The sequence below is a fragment of the Lactuca serriola genome, chromosome 5, assembly GCF_051521515.1.
Source record: "Lactuca serriola cultivar US96UC23 chromosome 5, Lser_US96UC23_V15, whole genome shotgun sequence".
Classification (NCBI taxonomy): Eukaryota; Viridiplantae; Streptophyta; class Magnoliopsida; order Asterales; family Asteraceae; genus Lactuca; species Lactuca serriola.
This window is the reverse complement of record NC_136412.1, coordinates 174,639,650-174,660,074: the sequence shown is the minus strand read 5'-3', so window position 1 is coordinate 174,660,074 and position 20,425 is coordinate 174,639,650. Positions and strand designations below refer to the sequence as shown.

The 20,425-nt window shown below is 34.2% G+C and overlaps 2 protein-coding genes across 7 annotated transcripts; both read right to left on the bottom strand.

Moving 5' to 3' along the window:
* Positions 1-698: 698 nt before the first annotated feature.
* LOC145053311 (quillaic acid 3-O-glycosyltransferase CSL1-like) lies at positions 699-11,198 on the bottom strand. The gene is made up of 7 exons (XM_079001330.1): positions 10,345-11,198; positions 9,832-9,915; positions 5,411-5,527; positions 5,105-5,317; positions 4,877-4,976; positions 1,855-2,375; positions 699-1,381 (listed from the first exon to the last, which is right to left on the bottom strand). Exons 1-7 carry the CDS (start codon positions 10,936-10,938, stop codon positions 899-901), a joined length of 2,112 nt encoding a protein of 703 aa, XP_078857456.1. The 5' UTR covers positions 10,939-11,198; the 3' UTR covers positions 699-898.
* Positions 11,199-11,746: 548 nt separating this feature from the next.
* LOC145053310 (uncharacterized) lies at positions 11,747-19,080 on the bottom strand. Of its 6 annotated transcripts, none has more exons than XM_079001324.1 (5): positions 18,401-19,080; positions 14,779-17,206; positions 12,326-13,130; positions 12,184-12,239; positions 11,747-12,093 (listed from the first exon to the last, which is right to left on the bottom strand). In XM_079001324.1, the coding sequence occupies exon 2, from the start codon at positions 15,983-15,985 to the stop codon at positions 14,936-14,938; it is 1,050 nt and encodes a 349-aa protein (XP_078857450.1). In that variant the 5' UTR covers positions 15,986-17,206; positions 18,401-19,080; the 3' UTR covers positions 11,747-12,093; positions 12,184-12,239; positions 12,326-13,130; positions 14,779-14,935. The 6 variants fall into 6 exon arrangements, with proteins under 6 accessions (XP_078857450.1, XP_078857451.1, XP_078857455.1 ...); XM_079001325.1 differs by having other exon boundaries at positions 14,779-15,986; XM_079001329.1 differs by lacking the exon at positions 14,779-17,206 and having other exon boundaries at positions 12,326-12,641; positions 12,862-13,130; positions 18,401-19,054.
* Positions 19,081-20,425: the final 1,345 nt, after the last annotated feature.

Below are 20,425 nucleotides of genomic sequence, written 5' to 3'. Positions count from 1 at the left end.
AAAAATGTTACTGGGCTGATGGAATCAATCGGGTTTCATTTTATTTTTATTTTATTGGTTTTCGGGGTTGATATAGTAGATGATGATGTGTTGTAGCAATGGAGTGTTATCGGATGTGTTTCTTATACAGCTGTGGGGATAGGTGGTTTGTGTTTAATGACATTTATGAGAAGTTTTTATTTTTCTTTTAAGTGTAGGGTATGTAGTAGTTATGATTGTATACATTTACTATTGGTTGCCCTTATCTATAATTTTTTATCGGTTTCGAAAGTGACTCGTGGTTCACTACGAGCTCACACACTAGTTGCATATTATGTTGTAACATGTGAACAATTTATCCTTTTTGTTTGAGTTTGTCTTATATCTTTTGTTTTGTCAATAGGTTCCAATAAATTTGAATATAAAACGTTGGTGTAGTCGTTCAAAAGTTGACATGATTTACCAAAAGAGAGTCTTTAATTGTTAGTAACGTATGATTATTTTGTGCTATTATACATAATATATCTAACATGAAGTGACATATATTATATTTATGTACAATAATATAAAAATAGATAACTAGATAAAATGACATCAGTTACTTCATCAAAATCGCATTCATATTTATTCGAGTAGCTTCTTTATTTTCCTTTTACTATCACATGACATCTTTCTAATAAAATATGTCATCTGAATAATCTATCTCTAATTGTTTCAAAATCGACATTTTTTTGCCAAAAATAAATTATGTTGGATTATGTAGTGATATCATACAAATTTATCTAGCATCAAATGCCATATATTATACACAAGAGTATACATGATGATATCAATTATTTCATCAAAGTACATTCCCTATATCTTTTAATTCCAAGATCTTCCATATAGAATAAGATTTCGAATAAGTATCGGTAATTCGTTAAGTTTTAATCTTCTTAATCTTGTGCTTGCTTGGTACGAGCCCCTTGAGGATTGGATAACTAAACAATAGAGTTGTCCACGACAAGAAAATCTGTCCAAACATCACGTCAAGATTACCATCACTTATTACTCTCTTCATGCCACCAACAAAGCATACAACATTCAACAACACCATGAATGTTAATGGTATCATAAACATCTTCGCACCTTCAAAATCAAAAGTACCCTGCTCATATTTTTCAAGCTTCTCTTTATCGACCACTTTGTTTGTCAATCTAAAATTAGCTTTTGCAACACCAAGCCACTTCATCATCACATCAGCACAACCAAATAGCAAAGCACTTATGCATTTTATGAAAAATATCCTTTGTTCGTTCCACCATGTCACAATTGAGCCATCAGTTGATACCACTTCGTACAAATGTTGCAAAAGTGAGGATACATACACTGTCGCAAAAACTTTGAACCACGGATCTGAAGCCTGAAACACAACATAACAAGTCATTACAAAAGTAAAACATTAATGGAAGCCATGTTTGTTTGTTACACATGACATTACATAATATATCAACCTTCTATTGTGTTTGAAATACGATAATTAGTTAACTAGAATGAACTAGGAATGATGTAAATAAGATAAGAAGTGCAATTTTTTGTCTCATCCAAAAAGTAGGGACATGGACTCGCTCATAATTGTCATTTTTGTAAAGGCTTAAATGTTCTCATCATCATCAAAATAGCCCTATAATCTAGCATCTTAGGTCCCACAGAAAATAGGACATGTTCTATTAAAAATTTGTGAGCATCCATATCATCATTGTAGGGTTTTATGATCATTCGTACAAAGCTTGCCTAGTCCTTCTAGTTTAGGCTAATCTAGTCGAATCTTGTTCCATCCTATCATGTAATGTGTAACAACAACATTATGTAACTGGAATTTTGATAGATTTTTACCATGGGATACAATGAGACGCCATTAAGAAGGCACAATGGTGATACGGTGCCATAAATCAGAAATGCTATTGACAAAAACGGAGAGTACATGAAGTAGGCGTAACACATGCTTTGAAGGAATGACATTCTAGAGGCTCCATAGATTAGAGGATTGAAGCTGGAAAGGCCAACTTGAAGCAATCCAGATGACCATTTCATGAGTTGAACCATAGCATCTTTCATGTCTATGGTGGTGCAACCTAAGAAACATGGTCTGTTCGGATATAAATACACAGATTTCCATCCTTTTGTATGTAGCAAATACCCTGTGAAACTGCTCTCAAGTAATGAATTGTAGGAGTAACCAATCTGTTTACCCCATTTTGTGTTATCTTCGTAGGAACAAGAAGCAAGCTTTGTGGCCTCTGCTACAATGGCGGCAGTAAATAATTCTGTTTGTGTGTCCTCATTGATTGCTTTTAATGAATCGATGAATTTGGTAGACTCTCCATAGCTTTCTTGTGGATACAGGTAATGTTCATCTATAAAAAATTAAATTAAATTACAGATTCATTCTACTATTTAATTTTCCAATATTATATAACGCTCATGCCATTATAGGTTCAGTTCTTATTATTATGGGTGTTCATAATCTGATATCCAAAATTTTGGATAGTTGATTATTGGTATCCGATTGTGTATACGAAATTTCGGATACAGATTTGGATACCAAAATCAGATATCCAAAAATTAAAATTTTGTTCAAATTGGAAAGGCATATGAAGTTTTTAAATTAGAAAGACATATTTTTATATTAGAAAGCCTACGAAGTAATATAAGTATTTAATTAAAGGTATTATGAATATGTTTTAGTTATTATCATTCATATCATAAGACATATGCAATTAAAATAACAAATAATGTATAAACTAAAATCAAAATTTTCGGAAATCAGATATCCGAATTATCCAAAAAATCAGAAAAACACTATCCAATTTCGATTTTGAAAGATGGGATATCCGAAATTTCGGATATCTGAAAATTCGGATATCCAATTTTTCAAATAATTCGGATTCAGAATGTCGGATATGGATATTTTTGAACATCCCTACTTATTATTAAGTGTCCTGGTGCGGCCAACAGAAAGCTTATTTTAACATTATCTTTTATATGTTAGTAAATAGTAAAACACAAATTCGATTTTCATTAAGCATTTGTATAGTGTTGTTTGATATCAGGTGTTATTCTTTTACAATTTGATTCTTCAGGTTAATTTGAATGTTATAATTTTTTAATATATTATAGTAAACAATGACATTTTAAATGTAACCAACTATAATTTTTATGTTTTAAACTTATTTAGAATTATAATATTTCTTAATATATAATTTGAGACATAGTAACATATGTAAATAAACAAGACCAATTGACATATATATTGCAATGCTGGTATTATACATAATACACAAGTGTCATATTCGTTTTAAGTCTGTGTTATGGATATAATTTCTTTAATTTAATAAAATGTTTGTTTTAAATTTAAAAATTAATTTAAAACTTAATTATATCAGGATAATTAATTTTGGTTATATTATTCTAATAGTATATAATTCATAAGATTGTTGTCAAGTACAATTGTTGATTTGAATAAAGGTAAAATCATAAACGTTATCAATCTCCCAGTTATCAATCTCTCAGAATATCGGTGATTTGGAGCTATCGAAATGACATTGTTTTTTTAAATAATGTTAAGAGCACGCATGGTCACATTTGTGAGGTGCAATTTTTAGCTCTCTTTTGGTTAGAAAATGGACGAGAAAATATGATAGTTTATGACTTTATGTTGGTCTACGTGTTGTAATGGTCGTATACATGTTTTTCTAAATCGTTTGTAACTATAGCATCTCGTTAGCTTTTACTTTTATAGAATTTTCTTGTTTGTTGTTCAATAATAATAATAAATGGAAATTGTTAAAAAGACATATATCATCAAAAATATATACAAGATAGAAAAAAAAATTGAATATTTTCTTTTTCTATAATAAATATAAAGTAAATGTCATCTATATTCAGCATTGTAGAAATAAAAATGTAACTTGTCTAATACTAAAGATATTTCGTAATATTTTTATTGTTATGTCTAGTGTCTAAACGGTCAGGATCCTATAATTTGTAGTTACTTTTAATTAACTCGTAAATCATGTTTAATTAGATTTTTAAATGAAAAAGAAAATTAAAATTAACAATATCTAATCTACTCTAATAAATGAATGTTTTTTTTGTGACGCATGTCATACTCCTATTCAATTTGTCAAATGTCATTTTGTGGTTATTTTGAATTAATTTTTTTTCACGTGTCATTTTATTAGTTTTTCTTTTTTGTTAAATTCAAAATAATATTTTAATATACTAATTGCAATAAATGTATTAATAAATGGATATCAATTTTGTTAATGAACTTACCTTTTAATTTCAAAATTCTCAAATTAAAGTTCATTAGTTTTTTTTTATTTATTTATATAAATTATTTGTTTAAATTTAAAAGATAAAAAACATTTCAATTATAATAATTCATTATTTTTTTTATTTTCTCAAAGTTCTCAAATATTTTGATCTTTATATTTAACTTTTTTTTTTCTTAAATTAATTTATGTATTACATTGGTCTCACAACTAGTATTTGTATCATTTTGAACGTATTAATGAGATCATCTTAACGTTATTCTTAAAAAAAATAAACAAAAAAATCATATAACTTATTATCTACCTGTAATAAATTAAGTTAGTATATTGAAGTAATTTTTTTTGAAATAAATAAAAATATAAAATAACTTAAAGATATAATTAGAACTTAGAACTTTTAACTCTTAACTAACTAGGATCAAGGGGAGTGAATGCAAATTGAGACAATTTTGTGTGAATGGATTGCGCCCATGCCATGATTTTAAAGTGGGTTAAAATTCTTGATGATATCCATGATTTATACAACTTTTTGAAACTGAATATGTGTATAATGCATGCTCTAGTCTAAACTCTAATATTACCTTCTTTATTCGGAGAACCATACAACGCTTTCTTCTTCAAGTAGTAACCTGTTCCTGAACAAATTGTGCCTCCAATGCCATCCATTCCTTGATATTTCGTCTAAAACATCAAAATCCTATCAATCAATCATCCGGCTACAAACTAAGTTGTACATCGATCTAACATGCAAATATGAATGCCTTGCATGAACAAATCAAAGAAAAATAAACGAACACAAAGTGAATCACCTTGTATGCGGATCTTGCTTGTCCATCGTATATATCTTTTTGGCTAACATTATAGAAAATTTGAGGGTATTGGACAAAAGCAAGCGAACTAGAGAGCTTAGAATCAAGATGGAAACACATTGCTTGTTTTGCAGATGTTGGTTCATTGCAATACATGTCACAATCTAACACGAGCATATATGGAGCATTGCTCAATAGTCCTGAAACACGAAGCTGCAAAAAAAAAACGTATATGATCAAATGAGATATTGGATTATTATGTGACTATTAACATAAAAGAACCTAGATTGAAGTTCATCAACGTACAAGTGTGTTTAGAGCTCCTGCTTTGAAACGATGAGGAAGAGATGGTCTTCGTTCCCTAGATACGTATACAAGAAGAGGCATTTGAATTTGGTTTTCCTTTCGGTTGTCATTTATTATCTGAAGTTGATATAAAGTGAAACACAAACGTTATAAATCTCAACTTCTTATAAGAAAAGTAGAGAATTTTTGCCAATATATTTTTAAGGTAAGCTTTTGGATGTAATTTATAAAGTTGAGTGTTTGAAGTCTTGTAAGCTTGTAAGGCAGGTGTATCTACTACATTTCTAAATATGACAAGTCGGTTATTATAACATGTATATATTTCACCCTTCGTTTTAAGAATCAATATTGTTTCAACTAATACAAATAGTAATTACTAGGTGTGAGACCCGTGTATTACACGGACTGATTTAAAAAAAAATTAAACATTAAATTAAAGTGTAAATAGAAAATATTTTTTAATGTACAATTTTAAAATAAGAATGGAATAAATGTATGTGTTGCAATTTAATATAATATATATGATATTTAATACTTTACATATATAAATATATGACTTTAATTTTAAAAAGGGTGCTGAGATTTGATTAATCCACTTAAATTAAGAGTCTATTGACGATTATACCCCTGCTTTGATATCTAGTGGATTTTAATTTGTTTTCGCGGCTACTTCTTCCTTCATAACTCGTAAGCCTGTAATACCAAAATGATATATTGACACTTTGTCCCCCATCTTTTTTTTTTTTATAATATACTCATCTTTTATTGTCTATGCTTTTATTTTATTTTATTTGTTGCTGCCTTTTTCTTCATAAATGATTATATCCAAATTAATATATTGACACTTTAGATCCTCTATCTTTTTTTTATTTTTTTATTTTTTAATTCTGTGATCATCTTTTATTGTTTGCATTGCCATTTTTCCTTTTCATATTTCTACAACGAACCCGGAAAAAATTTGGAAAACTTCGAGATGCCCCTTCAAATTTTTTCAATGGTTTAATTTTTTTTGGAAAATTTCGTTTTATTTTACGGTTATACTCCGGAAAAAAAATTTAGGTTGCCCAAAAAATTCGTTTTATTTTTTATGCTACCCATTACTTTGATCCTGACCCGTCACTATATGAGTACTTTGAATATTTGACATGTGTTATTTTGAATTTTTTATTGCATAACATTTTATTGTGATTTAAAATTACTTTAGTTCGAACTAAAGCAATTTTAAATTACAATAAAAAATTATGCAATAAAAAATTCAAAATAACACATGTCAAATATTCAAAGTACATATTCATATGTGATGTATAGTGGCGGAGCCATCATCAAAGTAAATGGGTAGCATAAAATATAAAATGAAATTTTAGGGTAGCCCAAATTTTTTTTTCTAGGGTATCACCGCAACATAAAACGAAATTTTCGAAAAAAAATTAAACCACTGAAAAAGTTTTAAGGGGCATCTCGAAATCTTCCAAAAAAAATTTTCGGGTTCGTTTTAAAAATGAGGAAATGAAAAATAGCGGTGTTAACAATAAAAGATGATCAGATAATAAAACAAAGATGGAGGATCTAAAGTGTCAATATATTAATTTGGGTATAATTGCTTATGAAAGAACGAAGCGGCACAAAAAATAAAAATAAATAAATAAATAAAAGCTTAAACAATAAAACATGAGTATAGAATAAAAAAAGATGGGGATATAAAGTGTCAACATATTATTTTGGTATAATGACTTATGAGTTATGAAGAAAGAAGCAGCGGCCAAAACAAATTAAAATTCATTCAATATCAAAATAGGGGTAAAATTGTCTTTACACTCTTAATTTAAGTGGATTAATCAAATTTTTTCGTGGAAGAATCAGCGCCCTTTTAAAAATTGTAACAAACCAAAAATTGACAAATGGATAATATTTACTTCAAAAATACCATAAAATAACAAGTGTCAAAACTCATGAGAGATTGACATGTGGTAAAAAAAACCTTCATTTATTAAGGAGGATGTTTTATACTTTGCTTAGAGGCATCTCAAAGTTTGTATCAACTAATTAAGACAATTCCAAAAAAAAGTCACTACATAATAGTCTATTTTAATTTTTTGTTTAACTATCTAGAAAATTTACAAGTTGAGACTAGCTCATCTTCCTATCTTCCTATACTAATAAAAGAGTAGTGTTTTTGACATATGTCACCATATTAGACCTCTTAATTAATGTGTTGCCACTTGTCAATCTATTAGCTCTCCATTTTAAATTTATTAGACATCCTCATTAATGTGATGCTATCTGTCAATGTATGTATTCTCAATTTTAAATTTTAAATTTTATATTATTGTTTTCATTAATTTACAAATAAAAAATGTCTAATATATATACAAAATTAATTTTACATATTTGAATCAATGATTATAATTTCACATAACTAATAAAAATATCAATTAGTTAATAATTTATTTAAAATAACTGATTAATAATTTTGAGGTTTTACTATAAAAATTTAATTACTTTTATAACCGTAGTTTCCACGGGTTATAAACTAGTTTGGTTAATATGTAGGTTCTAATCTAACTACTAACTAAGAGGTCCTAGGATCAATCTCAAACAGAGGATATATATATATATATATATATATATATATATATATATATATATATATATATATATATATATATATATATATGTTCAAGTATTCTAACTAATTATTGTGCGGATATCGTATGTTATGATAATTACTAAGAGAATAAGTTGTTTAACAATGCGAATACGTTCAACCTTACAAAAATATCGTCATTTTCATGCATTCTCGCTAATTACTATTTATTTTTGTTCTCACACATCGTTTTTCACATATTTTCATTCTAACAAAATACGACTCAATAAACATTATGACAAACATCATGACAGAAATGAGAATAATAATAATAAGTCTATAATAACCTTATAGACGATTTAATTAGTGAAAATGTGTGTTTATGACAATAGTTATGTGAGATTGAACGTATTTACATTATTAAACAACTTATTCTCTTAGTAATTCTCATAGCATATGATATCTGCAAAATAATTAGTTAGAATAGAATAACATAAGCATATATATATATATATATATATATATATATATATATATATATATATATATATATTCTTTAACTATTAAGAGTTTGGTTTCTCAAAAAAAAACTAGAAATGAATTGCAAAAAACCATCCGAATAAATTTTTTTTGCTAAATTTTGTTAAATCAAAGAACAAACCTTCCGATGGTTAAATAGAAAACATTTGAAATCAATGTTTTAAAAACCGATTTTTTAGTTGAACCGGTATGGTTACCGGTTTTCGGTTCAACCGGTTTAACCGCTGAGTAAACCGGTTTCTATATTTTTCATTTTTTTTCGTATTTTCATACACATACATAAATACACAAATCAAGAATTTGATGTCCAAAAGTTCAAACAATAAAATACACATGAAAACAAGTTGTAGATCAATCTAAATACATTAAAATAACTCATAACCATAAGTTTTACATCAATCCACGTGCATTAAAAAGAAAATAAAGTCGTAAATGAATATAAACGTATCAAAAACTTCATAACATTTATTACGTGTTTTTATTTAGAAAAATTTTAATAAATTTGAAAAAACTACCAAAGTTTATTATGCAAAAGTTTTCAATTTCATGTGTTTTTATTCTATTCAACCGGTTTAATTGAATCGGTTCAACCGGATTTTTGTAGAAATCTGTCGGTTCGATCCGGTTTAGAAATAGACATAAAACCAGTGATAGTTGAACCGCTTACTTCCTCGATTCCCGGTTCAACCGGTCGGTTCAAACCGGTTTTTAAAACATTGTTTGAAATTGTAGTGGTTTTTGTAAAATTTAAAGTTTAATGATATCTTCATAAAAATCAAACCATCATTGGTTAGATCTTAAATAAATTTCTTCGGGTTTAACAACCGAAAAAAATTCCAACATTATTGGATTTTGGCCTTGATTGAACACTCAACTTTCAAATAAGTCAATTGTTGTCCAATTTTGTATTTTCTTTGTTCCATTGTTGTGAAAATTTAAAAGAAAATTTGATATAACGTTTATGTGGGCATTATAAAATAATTTATTAAATACTAATTAAGTTTCAAATTTCAGTTTTGTTCAATATTGTGAAAATGTTAAAACATAAAGGAAACCTTTTTTAGTAACCAAGTCTCACAATTTTCTGTCGTTATGAAATAGTTTATTGCTTATCTTTGATCTTAATCATTTCACAAGAAGAATCTTTTTTATACGACGTCTCTTTCTCTTACTATCTTGCAAAGAGGAGGTTAATTAGTTTGCAAAAATAAAATTAAGAAATAAAGTATAGATAGGGATTCAAAGAAGCCTAGGAAATCTTTGAAAATTATCGTTGAAATGAATCCAAAAACCATACCTCAATATGTGGTGGTCGATCATTAACAGCAGAAGCACCATTGGTCTTTCGCTCTACGTTTTCTTTGAATTGTTCGTACGCTAACTGCATATATGGAATTTGTAAACTTAGTATCATTACATAACTTTATTTATTTATTCATTTTGAAATATAGGTTAATATAAAATTGAAGCCTGTGAGATTCCAACATGATCTAACTCTATTTGTACAGGTTGATCAACAAATACATTGGTTATGGTAGCACATAACTTTAATTGGTTGCTAAAAGATTGTTCAACGTTATTTACGAATTACAACAACAAAGAGTAGCTGATAAATGATTTTATTATATAAGAAAAACAAAAAGCAAATTATTTAAATGAATATTTTTATAATCTCGAGATGAATAAAACAACCACCTTTGAACACATCAAACTTTACGATTGTGACAAAAATTATTATTTTTGTACGTTTGTAATGAACAGTAAATAAAGTAAATAATTATTTTACTTTTAGGATATTAATTTAATTTACCTTCATGTTGTGTTCATCTTCTTCAAACTCCTGACTTCTAAAAAGCAATTCGTCATGTCCATAGCTAGAAAAGAACCACTCTGGACACCTACTCTTGACCCCATACTTCCTACAAAACGGCAACCACTCCTTTGCAAAAGAACATGCTTCTTTCATCGCATAAACCGTCGACGGAGCGCCACCGTCGTCGGACAAATACACCGCCAGTTTTTCCGACGGGTAATCAAGTCCCATGGCGGACAACACCGTGTTCATGACCTCCACCGTCGGCTCCTTACTGGGGTCCGCCGTGCATATGAAGACGTCAACTTTCGGCAACTGGTCGTCATCAGGGAGGTTATGAAGGGCGACGGTTCGAGCCACCGGACGCCACCGGAAGGCTTGAGTTAAGAACCAAATGAAGGAGAAGATAAACTCAGAAACGGTCATGAGAACCCATGGCAGGGTGGGTACGTCGCCATGGATTAAGTTGGTGATCCTGTAGTATAAGATGGCGACGGTGGCCGTGAAGTGGAGGAGCATGTGAAGTCTTTGGGCGGCGGCTCGCGGTTGTTGAACGGAGCAGGAGTTAAGAGACATGGTGGCAGCTGCCATTTCTTGGTTAATTTGTGTTCCTTTGAGGTTAATTACTACCTTTTTCTTCTTAAATATTGATTGTATATCAAGTGCTTTAAACTCCAAATCTTAATTCTATATTTTGTCACTACTTCTAATCCTTATTTTTGTAATATTATGGCAAGATATCGAATATATTAATTATGAACCGATAATCATGATTAATTATTTAAAAACATATGGAGATTTATAAAATAAAATAAAAATATTGCTTAGTATATAAATTACCATTTTTGGGGTTTGGCTTCCTTCCAAAAACTTCAATTGTTATGCACGCCCTTCCCTCACGATACTTTGATATATGAATGACAAAGAATTTAGTATACATTAATGTTAATTACCTTAATTAACCACCTTAATTTATTAGACGGCTGAAAGATACCCCTATATATATTGTAATTGTGTATATCAGCTTCTTTTATACTATTGTTCTTTTTCACATAGATATATAGAATACATTTATCAACTTGACTATGTTGTTTGGAATCATGTTTCATTTTTATGTTTTCTTTTATTGTTGTTTCCACATCAAAAGCTACACCTTGCAATTATGATAAACCACGTGGAGGTCAACGTTTACCAAATTGTGATGACAATGTCCAACCCATAAATGGTCGGTTTCTGGTTTTCAGAACCCAATAGGATCGGTTTCTAGTCGGTTCGGTTTCTCGGGTTCTGTTATCGGTTTGGACGGTTTCTTGGGTTCAACGCATACACTTATGGGTTCTGGGTTTAAACTCTTGGGTTTGGGTTTAAACCCATTTTCCAGAATGGAGCAATAAGTTAATTAATTCAAAAAGCACCAAATTGAAGTGAAATACTTCAAAAAACATGAGTTTTACAACCAATTGTTTATTACAAGTTACAAACAAAATCCGAAATGGTTTATTACAACCAAAACACAATCAAAGTAAAACACGAAGTCCGGAATTGTCGATTAGACTATTACAACCAAACACACAATCAAACTAAAACACAAAGTCTGGAATTGTCGATTAGACAATTACAACCAAACACACAATCAAACTAAAACACAAAGTCCGGAATAGTCAAATAGTCGATTACAACCAAAACATGCAAACATGAATCTTCAATCCACATCCACGTAAATCTCTTCACCAATTCCCAATTCATCTACGAACCAAAAAACATTAGCATTGATCAATGATTATTGATAACTAAACTTGTGCAAAAGTATAAAATTATAATTATTAAGTTATAAACCTTTAAAATTCAAGTAAATCCTCATCCATGCAACTCCCTTGACCACACCCCAATTCCTTTACAAACACAAAACAATATTATGTAATTATAAACATATATAATTATAAACTTATAATCATGTAAAAAATAGTAAAATATTTACCGGTTTCTATTGGCACCAACTTCTCTCGCGTCTCTTCCATGTATAAAGTCGTCATATTTTTTAAATAGGATATCAATTGGGGTGTCCCATATCCAATCTTGTGCGTAAATCAAAGCTTCGGCAGTCACATGTGTAAGGGAGCTTCTACTTTCATCAATCACCCTCCCGCCAGTACTAAATGCCGACTCTGATGCAACTGTAGAGATTGGCATTACTAATACAAGTTTCGCCACTTCAGAAAGTACATGAAACTTTGTTGAATTAGATTTCCACTACTCTAAAATCTGGAAATCCTCCGCCCGCTTTTCCATCCCATCTGATAAATAAATCACAAGCTCTGTTTTATTAACCCCATCTTCAACTAAATCCTTCATCTTCAACTATACTAAAAGGTTGATTGTCTTTAATACACATGCGGACTAAGGAATTCCTACATTTCTCTTGGCTGAAGGAAAGAACTTCCAAAGAAGTAGCCCCCAAGTCTCCCAATTTTTTAAAACTCAACACAGATTGTTTTTTTGTATCACCAACTTTACCTTTAGGGTCGTCAACAAGAGATTTTGGACAATAGAGTCTTAAATGACTTCCCATTGCACTCGTACCATTTTTCTTTGAATTTGCACACATCATTGTTGGACAATATGGCCATTTCACTTTCTTAGCACTCTTCTTTACGGCCTCTCGATCAAAATGTTGCAATACCCAAGATACTCTATGACCACCACCCTTATTATCTGCAACTTCTTCATCATCTCCTTCATCAACATCAAGATCAACATCAACAGTTTCTGCATCTAGTTGAGACCTTTCCATTTACATAGAAAAAAATGCAATCAACATCAACAATTTATGGCATTACCAAAAAAAATTATGTTTTTAGGTCATACATGAACAATATTTCAGCATCAAAATGACAGAATTCATAATTAAACAGCCAATATTTCAGCATTATAATTCATATGCCAATTCCAAAACCAAACCATCAACTTTGAGTTAAAAAATTGAGTATTATATACAAATTTATAGTAGTCGGAATAAGAAATTGAACATGGGTGTGTAAGATGGTTCAGTGAATCATAAGAATTAAGAGTCTCTAAGTGTCGTTGTAGAAGAGTTGGCAGTTTCCCGCCATTCCAAAATCGATGTACTAATTTTATTAATTGAACCCAGAATCGTGTTTTGAAACTACTGGATTAACGAATCAAACTCGTTCCAGGTACCGATTGGAACTATCTTGACAAGTTTGCTTGTTTGGGGATGAACAAATATTTCAACAAGTTTGGCTGTTTGGGGATGAACATGTAATCCAATAGCAGCAAAGCAACGAACCAATTGGCAGTTGCAACCAAGAAGTAAGAAACTGAAAAGCGAGAAGGGAGAAATTTGAAACGAACTTGATAACTTGATAAGTGAGAAGCGAGAACGAAGCATCGGAGGCGTAGCTAACAGCTTTGGAAGGGTGGCGTCGGCGATTTGGGAATGGGGTTAAGCTCGTCGGAGCTCTTGCTACTGGAGTGTTGCGTCGTCGGCTTTGATCGGGGGAGGGGAGATGAGCAATATTAAGAAAGGTGCTAAGTGAGAAAGTGAGACCTGATTTCGATTTACAGAATACGCCATTTAGGGTTGTAATATTAAATGTTTTTTTTAATATATACATGGGGCGGTTTTTAGGTTTAGATATGGGTCGGTTTTACGGGTTTAGGCGGTCAGTTTCTATGTAAAAACCGAAACCGTACCCGATTTTTCGGTTTTTAAAAAATTTAAACCCTAGCCGTCGGTTTTGCTTCAGTTTCGGTTTTTTCGGATCCTCCTTCCGAAAACACCTCTTGCTAATCGCTCTCAGGATCCTCCTTCCGATTCACTTGAGCCCCTACAGGTGATCCTCCAATCCTGGATTCTCAACCAGCTTTCGACCATCTTGTTCGCACGCGCTAACTGGTGGGGAGTTTCTCAAACTCCCAACCCTGAATCCTTAGTCCATCAAATGCTAAACTACTCCTTTTCCTTCTCGGAGGCCACATACTCGCTCTGGGTATGCGTGCTCTTACCTGGGCACACTCGGAGGATTCTCCCCCACTTCGATCCTGCTTACCCCTTGTTGCTCGATACTCAAAAGAGATCCCGATCTTTGCTGTCATTCCATAATCATTCTGCTAAGGAACCCAAGTCTGCCATAGCTAGGGATCTAACCAATCCGTCTCTAACACTATGCCACTCTGAACTAGCGAGACGTACCAAATCCTTCCCAAGCATGCTATAGTTATTGCATCCTTCGAAACCTTCTTCAATAGAGCACATCCCTTAACTACCATACAATACCCAAGGTATGCAGATGGCATATAACTCGATCACAATCAACCAATCAAAATAAAATACTTTTACCGCTAATGATGCAGAACCATAGCAATGAAATCATGCACAAATAAAAGAACTGAAAATGGGAAATTGCACACCTGCAACGTCCAGCGTTGCTCGCGTCTCCATGGTCGTCATCTGAAAAGCCCTGCTCCCTGCTGCAGGTGTCTCTACCCGACCCTGACGGCCATCTGCGATCCTCAAAGTTGCAGGGGCGGGTGCCATCACCCGTCCCGCCGAAGACAAACTGGGGCACTAGGCCTTCTTGTGGCCCCGCTGGTTGCAACGAAAACATATCAAGTCTGGTCCCTGCGCGGCGGTAACAGTACAATCCCTGCTGAAATGACCAGTCCGACCGCACTTGAAGCAGCCAGACTCACCACCGCTACCACTCCTGCACGCGCCCCCGTGCGCCCTGCCACACTTTCCGCACCGACTGCGGTCCTGATGATCCCTCGATCTCGAATCCGATCCATTGGGCCTTTTGCCCGAACCCATAGCTACCTGAACCTCATCCGGCTTCCTCTTCCGGATCTGTTCCAAATCAATTTCCCTTTCTCTAGCCCAAGAAATCATATCTTCCAGCGTCTTACCGCTGGACCTGCTCACGAACTCCCTGATGTCATCCCTCAATATCTCATGGTACCGAGCCTTCTTCATCTCTTCATCCGCTACATACTGCGGTACAAGAAGAGCCCTCTCCCTGAACTTGGCGGTGATCCCCGCCACAGTCTCAGTAGTCTGCGTCAAATCTTGAAACTCTCGTGCCAGCTGCTGCACCTCAATAATTGGCGAAAACTCCGCCCTGAACTTGGCCGAGAAATCGCTCCAAGTCATCGCGTCCAACGCGGCATCATCCCCCAAGGCATGACCAATCTCCTCCCACCAATCCCTCGCTCTGTCCTTCAGGAGACCGGAGGCGAATCTAACCTTGTCCCCCTCAGGACACTTGCTCGCACGAAAAGCGTTGGCAACATCAGCCAACCATCTGCTGCTAGCAACGGGGTCCCTAGCCCCATGATAATCTGGTGCCCCGCAGGCTCTGAACTCTCGAAATGTCAAGGTACATGCGCCCATCAATGCCATCATCTCAGTATGGAAGGCTCTCAGCTTCTCATCCAAAATCTCTAGTATACCCTCCTTGACCGTGCCAAAGATCACAGGAGTCTGAGCTAGAATACTGCGCGTAACCTCGGCTGATATCAACTCTCTCATCCGCTCCTCGAGCTGCTCGGTCCCTGAACCCGAGCCTGATCCCTCTCCGGCGCCTGATCCGCCCGCTGGTCTCTCTCGCAATGTCACCATGCTGAAAAAAATACCACAACCACTATCAGAATACTCATCACTGATGCGAGACCAGACATGCCCTACCAGGTTCCCGGTCTTGTCTCTGCCCTTCCCGAATCGAGTGTGGATCCTCTGCTTTCAGTAGTACGGGCCCATACTACCTTCCACATCTATCCGTACTTTCCTCAGGAATTGCCTTGACTCCACCAGGTCCCTTATCCACTAATACTGCTCCCAACACTATCTCATCCTAGGCTTACCCTAGGGAAACCTCTGACTCAACTCAAACCAGTCCTCAGCTGCTGAAGGTCTCCTTGTGATGCCAATTAGCCATCACCTGGATACCATCACATGCGACGAGGCTCAGATAATCCTTCAAGTAAAAGACTCGTCCCTACAACGGTTAGACTCAAACGAGAGCTGCGCAATAGGGCCAATTCCAGTACTCTGAGATTATTCAACCCTGATCACATGTGACATAATGTATCCATCTAATGGCTAACTCCCATCACTCAAAATCCCACAATGCACAAAGCAAGCAGCATTCGGACAAGGGGAAAATCTAACCACAACATACTCAAGCAATCATATCCACGTAGCAAGAATCTGAACTAGCATGCATCACAACTCATAAACTCAGGCATAACCTAAACAGGCCATCCTACTACTGTCTAATCAGCACTATCATGCAGCTCAAAAGCACAAATAACAGGCACATAAGGCATCATCCCTAGATCCTTAGTCCTATTCTAGCATGCTGTTCTATCAACTGATAATCATAACATAAACTTGTATGGGTATTTTGGGGTACTTACTTGAGCTCGGTTGATTGCATGCACCACACCTCTTTTCTCTTTTCAAAGTTCTTTTCTTTCTGAATTCTTTTTGCTTTTCTAAAACTGTTTTTTTTTTGTTCTCAAAATTCTTTTTACAAAACTGTCTTTTCACTTTTGAAAACTTTTTATCCGACCCCTCAGTTTGAGTTCAGGCATACCCGAGAGTATGCCCGAATCCCTCAAACCAAGGCTCTGATACCAACTTGTAACGTCCCAAAATTCATGACTAAAAATTTCTTTTAATAAAGTACCACTTAAAGTAAAATCATCTTTTCAAAACATAAACAGAGTATTAGTTTTCAAAACACATGTTCATTATCAGAGTAAAACATTCCCAGGCTAACTAATCTCTGGTGTGTGTCATGCGATCATTCCGAGCTCCATCATCCGCTACCGGAAGTACCTGAAAACAAAACTGAAAACCGTAAGCACGAAGCTTAGTGAGTTCCCCACCTTACCACATACCATGCAAACATATAACAACCAATGTTCAGCTAGGAGTTACGGGCCTTGCCCACACTCGGGAAGATACGGGCCCTGCCCACACTTCGCTAGCCGGGAGATACGGGCCTTGCCCACACTCGTGAAGATACGGGCCCTGCCCACACTTCGCTATCTGGGGGATATGGGCCTAGCCCACACTCCAATCTTGGAGAGATACGGGCCCTGCCCACACTCAACCGCTAACCCATAACATACAAGTATCACGCAGACAACAAGTATAAGCAACTCTATCCTATTAACACATATATCATACTTGACTAAACCCAGAGATACGGGCTCGGCCCACACTCTAGTACTAGCATCTCGTCTACATGGGTCGGCCTTGGTGCCTTAAACCCGTTCCTACTGGAAAGGAAACTCACATGATCCTGTTGACTCGCCGAGTCACCCTACTGACTCGCCGAGTTCATAAGTCCAGAGTCCTTCCACTCGCGACTCTACTCGCCGAGTCAGCCCCTGACTCGCCGAGTCTACTGATTCCCGATTCCTGTCCAGTCCGACTCACTGAGTCCTGGCTCGACTCGTTGACTTGAGACTTAACTCGAAGGGTTTGGGACCACGCGACCTGACTCGCCGAGTCTAAGAACAGACTCGCCGAGCACACGGCAAACTTCATCCGACTCGCCGAGTTGCTCATCCAACTCGCCGAGTTCATGCTCATCTTCATCCGACTCGACGAGCTGTTCATCCCACTCGTCGAGTTCCTCCTCATCTTCAAGCTACTCGTCGAGTCCACTCGAAGGACTCGCCGAGTCCAATAAGATCCACTTACATGCAGAGGACTTCCGAGCCATGCATGAACTCCAAACTGTAGATCTACCCTTCCCAAGCCTATTCCCCACGTAAAGTTGCAAACTTTACGTGTAGAGAGGGAGATCTAGGCAAAATGCACCAATAACTAGGGTTTAAGACCAAGAGGCTCCAAAATCCACCCAATGGCTGATACTTTACGGGATTCTAAACCAACACAAGCATGGATCTGAGGTAGCAACCTCAGATCTGGACCTCAAGCTTGACATTGGTCTTAGGCATGGCTTAAAAGCCCCAAAACTCATAACCAAAGAAGATCTAAAGGAGGGAAACGAATTGATACCTTCAAATGCTCTGAAATGTTCCCCAAACTTCAGATCCAAAGCCACTCCTTGATGCTTCAAAGATTCCCACTTCTTCTTCTTCTAAATCACTAAGAATGGCCAAAAGCATGAATCATCACAATGGAGGCTTAGGGTGCGGCGTTCTGGGTGTGAGAGGCAGTAAAGGATCTCTAGGAAGAAGATTGAGACGTTTAAATAGGCTCCAAGCCCCGGATTTAGGGTTTTCCTCGCACAGACCAGACTCGCCGAGTCCACTTGGCCGACTCGCCGAGTTGGTCACTTACTCCTCGACCCGGATCCCGCTCCGACTCGCCGAGTCCTTCCTTGGACTCGCCGAGTCCCTCCTAAATTTAGGGTTTCCTTTACTTTCTTGTCTTTTAAAATCTTGGGTGTTACACAATATGTCCTGCAAATATTATATTATATACCTTCCATATCAATTCATATTACCATTAATATGAATTGAATCCCTTGAAAAAGGAACCAATGACAGATAAAAGTTAAAAGGTTTCCTAATCAACATACTATATTAAATTGAATGAAAAATTGAATACCCTCCATATTAACACAGAAATCGATTTTAATACCTTTTTTTTAAATTATCTTATTAGATTTTTTATTTTATTTGAAGCTGTTTCAAATCAATTTGTTTCAATCAAATCTCATTTTTAGGCTTCAATTTAGCTAACTATATATATATATATATATATATATATATATATATATATATATATATATATATAGAGAGAGAGAGAGAGAGAGAGAAATCAGTTACTTATCTTTTTTCCTTTAAGGTTAATCACGTCTGACTTTTCCATCCACTATTTGCCTTCAAGTGTACGAAAAATCCATCCTGTGAGGAGCGTCTTTATTTCATTGCTAAGTTCCTGGTTTGGGTATCATCTAGAAGAGTATAACACCCTGCAATTTAATCATGTAAGTTTTTGTTTAATTTTTTTGTCATATTAATGAAAACTGCACAATTACTCATTTTTTGTTGTTGTTTATAACTATAGAAATGAATACACATATAACTTTCTATCTGAAACTATACATTCAATAGAATGAATGAATATGTAACTTTGAACGGTGTCCTACCTCGAACTGATACACTCCCATAATGGTAAAAGCAGCAACTGGGTCTTCAACAGATAAACCCTAACTTCTTCATCCGTCTTGATGACCATCAGAACTTAAAGTAATATCCTCCTTCTGTCTGCAAATTGTAACTCATTTCGAAATTTCTCCCCCAAATCATCACCGTCACCCGATTAAGATGAATCCAATGATGGATATCAACATGCACGCCTGTTGAATGGAGTTTATGGATTATTCCTAGCTTTCTTCGTGATTTATTGGGGATTATGTCGATGATTAAAACTGTTGATCAGATGCATATATCGATTGAAAAATTTTGGTGGAGGTGGATGAGTTACGGTATGCAAGAGTTAGGGTTTAGACGAGATATTTGATTTAGGGATGTATAGTGTAAAGACTTTTCGTTTGCAATTTTGACTGATATTTTGATTTATTGCCGGCGAACATTATACCCAATAAAAAAATAAAAAAAAGATATTAATATATTTTAATGTCGTGGAAAAATCCCTCCATATGACCCACAAAACTCAAATTCTTACTGTTGACGGACCATTTTTTTCATCTATAATTTAAAACTACATTTAAAACCCTTGAATTTTCATATATTGAATAATAAACACAATATACATTTTGTAAATAATGACTTATTAAATTTGGTTATATATTATTCTTGTGATTGAGTTATGTCAAATTAATACATGTTAAAGTTGAGATATTTTAAATATGTTTTCATTTTATAAAAAGTGGAATACGTAAGATAACCTAAAAGGTTATAAAAATATTAGTTTATTATATATATATATATATATAAAAAAAAAAAAAAAAAAAAAAAAAAAAAAAAAAACTAATTTTAGGATAAAAATACAAAATATACAATTCATGGTCATCTTCATAATTACTTTTTTAACCTAAAATAAATAAGTATA

What these genes read in the sequence shown, in the direction of transcription:
- LOC145053310 (XM_079001324.1), bottom strand. Translation starts at nt 15,985, where the DNA reads ATGGTGACATTGCGAGAGAGACCAGCGGGCGGATCAGGCGCCGGAGAG.
- LOC145053311 (XM_079001330.1), bottom strand. Translation starts at nt 10,938, where the DNA reads ATGGCAGCTGCCACCATGTCTCTTAACTCCTGCTCCGTTCAACAACCG. An exon ending in ATCGACCACCACATATTGAG is followed by an intron (nt 5,528 to 9,831) that starts GTATGGTTTTTG and finishes TATCAACTTCAG; the next exon opens with ATAATAAATGACAACCGAAA. An exon ending in AAGCAAGATCCGCATACAAG is followed by an intron (nt 4,977 to 5,104) that starts GTGATTCACTTT and finishes TTGATGTTTTAG; the next exon opens with ACGAAATATCAAGGAATGGA.